Genomic DNA, 5000 nt, shown 5'->3' with positions numbered 1-5000 from the left:
GTTCAACATTATTCTCTTGACTTCACACGCTTATCACGAATATAATAGTATAAAAGGCTACATCTTAAATAATTCCATGAACTGACTGACTAAATTACATAACGTAGATTGTAATATAATGTATGATTCTCTTGATTATTCGTATGATCGCGAAAACGAAAAGAACGGAAGTCGTAAATATACATGTTCGAACGCAGACACTTCAAGAGATGTTAGATACTGCAAACTTTATTATATATACTTATTAATACTCAGTCCGTGTAATCTCCTTGGCGGGAGAGAGTTACTATGAAATACTATTCATACTATATGGAGAGGCACAAAGATTCAGAATTCTTCTTGGATCGTCGAAATATGATCCAAAATGCAAACAAATAAAATGTTGCCAAACTCGAACGCAACTTTGTTATTGCTTCAGTAAAAAGGAAAATCCGAGAGTGAGTGAGTGGCCAAGGCTGTCTCATTTTACGTCCCTTTGGTGGTTTTAAGAGTGCCGCCCAGGGTGTAAGTGGGGAAGAGAGTGAAGGGAGAGAGAGAGAGGGAGATAAGGAAGAGCGCAGAGAGAAGGGAGATAAAGAAGAAAAGGAGAGAATCGGCGACACTCAACTGCTCCTCTTCCCTCGGCCGAGTTGAGTGGAATTGGCCTTTAAATTGGGAAATTGGCTGAGAATTGGCTTAAATTGGCGTATCCGGTCGGCTAGTGGGGTGTTGATACCGAGTCGGACAGACACTGAGTATCGTAGGGAAAGAAATATGAAGTGAGCGAAGCCCTTTCCATAATCTTTAGACCCGAGACACGAGAGAACTTACAAGTTCGAGAGAGAAATTTTATCCCAGTGCTTCTTCATTCATTCTCATTCGCGTTGACATTTCGGTCTGGTAATCGCTTCCCTTCCTTAAACTTCCCTGACACACGCTGGGAAGGATTTTAATCTTTTTGTGTCTTGTCATGGGCGAGGGCAAGGAAATTGTGCCAGTTGTCAGTGGGTGGAACAATTTTTGTGCTTTAATGGTGAGAAGTTTAGTTTCTGTGTTTATGTGACACACAAAGGATATGTGTAATGTGTGTAATGGTTATTTGTTTGTTTCTCCAAGTTGTGATATACATTGTGTCCAGTATGACAGATGTTACCATGTGATATTAGAAATGGTTATGTGCATTTAAAGGATATGCTTTCTAGTGCAGTGGAATAGATAAGTACTAATCATCAGATGAAAGTTTACTTTTTGGTATCCAATATTTTGAAAAGTATCATCACCAAAGATTGTATTATTATGGTTATTAAATGCAATCAGCCTATATGAAGATAAATCAAGAGTTACAGAAGTAATTATAATTCATACAGGTAGATAACTAGAAAATAGTATATCTGTATTCTTCAGCATCTTTATGCTAAAACTACCTCTAATAGCTCTACCTTATTACCTCTTTCAGTGTAGCTAGTGTTGAGGTGATAAACATGTTAATCTTTTGTTGATTATTTTGATTCAGTCAAATCCTGAATAAGATTTTTTTATCATTCTTTCATACCAAATGTTATTTTCAAATATTGTCATTCTTAGAGATTTCTAAAAGGTTATTAAACTGCTTGAAGGATAGATTGACCTGTAATTTTCTTAAATGATATTTTATTTTTATATGTATTTTGTGAACGGATCTTCCTCAAATGCTAAGACCAAAAACACAAAATTTCAAGTACAGTGAAAACTTGGTGCAAAGGGATTATGTGATGAAGTGAATTGATTACAAATTAAAGAATGCTGAAAGTACATGCTGATATTGAAATAGGCCAGACAAAGAAAGAGATAAAGTGTCCATTCTGTGTAGCCATAAGAGGAGACATATATTAATATTGTTCTTAACAAATGGATCCAGAGGAAGTAGATTATGCAGCCAGTCTTTTAGACTGTATATTTTTAATTCTTTACTGATCTACTGTATAATCAGGCTATAGCTGACAGTTGAAATGCATGCAGTTGAAACGCATACCACTGTCCTCTGCAGGTGATGTGACGTCTGAACAAGTATGGGAGAGAAGGTGGGTAACGCGGAGGTGTTGGTGGGGGGTACATGGCACCAGGCTCGCCTCACACTCGAGGGCGACCTGCTCTTTGTCACACTCACGGACCTCGACGACCTCAACCTGCAAGGTTCAGATGGGGAAGGAGGCCCCAGTGACGTCCCTGAGCCAATAGCCAGCCAGAAGCGGGTTGTTCAAATATGCAAGTCAGACAACAATGGCCTCGGAATATCTATTAAGGGTGGACGTGAGAACAAGATGCCCATCCTCATTTCCAAAATCTTTAAGGTAGGTCCCAGTTAGCTGTTCATTTTTTAGAGGCATGTAATTTTCCTAACTATATATTTTGTTTATTCATGAATAATAATTTAGAAATACTGTTAAGGCTATTTATAGGAGTGGCAAAAAAAATTGATATCTTCTTGATTACTGTATTAAGATCACTGAAAGTGTTGAACTTTAATAGCTTTAATAACTGTAGGGTATGTGTTGCATATACTTTGAAATGTCTGGATTGGAGTGCTGCCAATATACCTCAGCCATCAGAACTGCAATTAATTCATATGATGCACTAGGATATGTATTTTTCATTGTAATATATCAAATACATATTGCAGAGTGTCAAAGTTGAAAAAAAAGTTAGTACAATTACCCTAATATAAAAAGATAAATGATACACTTATCCTTTAAAACAACAAAACATATTTATGTGAATATAAGTAAAAATATTATCAAGAAACCAGAAGGTGACTATTATATGTACGTAACATTTTATCTTGCTGAGTGAAAATGGAGTATGGGAAATTACAGGAGGTTTGGATGAATGGAATATGCCATACAGTCCCTGGTTCCTCTAATCAGACACAGTCCTGGTCCCAGAGTCAACTCCTGCCAGCACACCTCCTGTATTGGTTAGCTACTTTACAAATATATCCTACCAGGCTTTTTGTGTTATTAAAATTGCATAGTGATATATAACAGACTTCTAAAAAGACCATAGATTATGTATCATCCCTTTCCTTGAAAAAATAGTAGGATTTGGCCAGATCTGGCTTTCCTTTTCCTCCATTAATTGTACCTTGGTCCAGCCACAATGGCAGTGGTGTTTGGCTTGTGTCTGGGGTTAGGATTATGGGGAGGGTATGGTGGGTGTGGCTGGAGAAAAAAAATGGCCTGTCAGTACTAGTTGACACTAAATACCTCTCATTCATAGCAAAGATGATTAGAAAAAAAGATATCCAGCTCATTTTTGACGGCTTGTACAAGAGGGATCCATGATCCTGGTGAATGGGACTGATTCTTTGTAGTGCAGTGGTAATATACTCTGTTAACACTCTTCTTGAATGAATTTCAAATTGTGAATTTCCTGTGATTCATAACCCCAGCCATTCCTTGCATGCAGAATTGATTTAGCTCAGTTTGACTAAACTGACAAGAGCATTGGCCCCAAACCTCATATTATTACTTATTAATTATTATTACATAAAAGATGCAGCCGATAGTTTAAAATATTTTTGAAGCAAGATGGTAATATTACATGAGGTTCAATTCACCTGGAGGGAAGATTTTTGATGGCATCACATCATCCAGAGATTACCATAATTCTGGTTATTTGCACAATATGCAACCAATATCATTTGCCATGATTGTGCAACCCCCATCAAAAATTAGTTGGGTTTTTCCTACTGCCTCCTCATTAGGAATAAGACATGTAGTGTCCACTAATATATCTGGTACTGTTTGGCAAGTTTCCTTCAGCCACACCCATGATGTCACCCCCATTCGTTTACTCCCCTGCCTGAGCCAATGGTGCAGTCTTGTTTTCCTGCCTCTTGAAGTAGAGAGGAGAGAAGAGGGAGGAGAGGAGTGGAGAGAAGTGAGGAGTGGAAAGGGAGAGGAAGAGAAGAGTAGTAGAAAGAGGAAGAGACAATGATGATGATGATGGCAGAAGTAGCAAAACTTATTAGAATTTTTATCTGAAAAAAATATGGCCTATTGTTATATCCATTTAAGTCTCTTGTGGCTGGCTGTTTTGTAAGTCTTGCAACCCCTCTGTTAATGATGCAACAGTGTCACAGTCCTGATTAGGTAATGTTGAAGTTGGAAATTGCAGATTACGCATATTTTATAAAGAGATCAATGTTTTATTCTAACTCTCCTGATACTGCATAAGGAAGATTGTGCAAGTAGCATAAGTAAATCAACACAGCTATACACATTAGTGCTTCAGGATTCTGGACTTTGTACTGGATAAGACCAGTTATGTATGAAGAAGCAGAATATTATCATACCTGTACATGTTGGATTGATGTACTAGGTTTTATATTACTGTTGCATGCAATACATTAAGTTGCAGGTTCTATAGAGGGGAGCTAAGGTTTTAAACTTCATTTTGAGTTTCATACTACTTATATGGTGGGAAGATGGTTTGTGTCATGGATAAGTTTATTGTGTCTAGCGTAATTTTTCTGCTTAACATTTCTATAGCCATATGGACCACAGTAAATCTGTTGTTTTTTTGTTTTATTCTTTCTTTCTTTCTTTCTTTTCTTTAGTAATGTGTGAAACAGTACTATAAAGGCCTATTATTTAATTAAACAGGAATTGAATTTTACTCAAGCAATTTACCATTTCTTATCATATTTAGGCACTGTTAATGAGTGGAGGATAGCTAGACTGTAGTTTATTAGTTTTGACTTTTTTTCCTGAATATCGAGAAATATTTTGACTGTTACTTCCATTGATAGCAAATTCTTACTAGTCTGCTTTTAATTTTTTATATAATGTCCAGTATAGGGAATTAAGTCAGTTAAAGAGATATTAGTTAAGGCTCACTCCATTTACATGAATTAACTGGTTGGATTGGGGTGCCTGGCTCCAGCACATGGACCAAAATCTAGAGATTAGGCTTACTTGAATGGTGACTCTCCTGGGTGTGTGGCTTTTAGGCCAGGCTGTCACAAATACTCATATGTGGTA

The 5000-nt window shown here is 37.0% G+C and overlaps 1 protein-coding gene across 2 annotated transcripts in view; it reads left to right on the top strand.

Moving 5' to 3' along the window:
* Positions 1-411: 411 nt before the first annotated feature.
* Syn1 (Syntrophin-like 1) overlaps positions 412-5000 on the top strand; it is a 22453-nt gene continuing 17864 nt past the window's right edge. Inside the window, exons 1-2 of one of the 2 annotated variants that reach the window (XM_027377949.2) lie at positions 412-437; positions 2006-2309. In XM_027377949.2, the coding sequence (XP_027233750.1) occupies positions 2028-2309 (282 nt within the window). In that variant the 5' untranslated portion in view covers positions 412-437; positions 2006-2027. Of the gene's footprint in view, positions 438-1876; positions 2310-5000 lie in introns of both variants that reach the window. The other variant, XM_027377950.2, reaches the window with a different exon arrangement.

The sequence above is a fragment of the Penaeus vannamei genome, chromosome 38, assembly GCF_042767895.1.
Source record: "Penaeus vannamei isolate JL-2024 chromosome 38, ASM4276789v1, whole genome shotgun sequence".
In the NCBI taxonomy this organism is placed as follows: Eukaryota; Metazoa; Arthropoda; class Malacostraca; order Decapoda; family Penaeidae; genus Penaeus; species Penaeus vannamei.
This window is presented reverse-complemented; position numbering and strand designations above follow the sequence as displayed.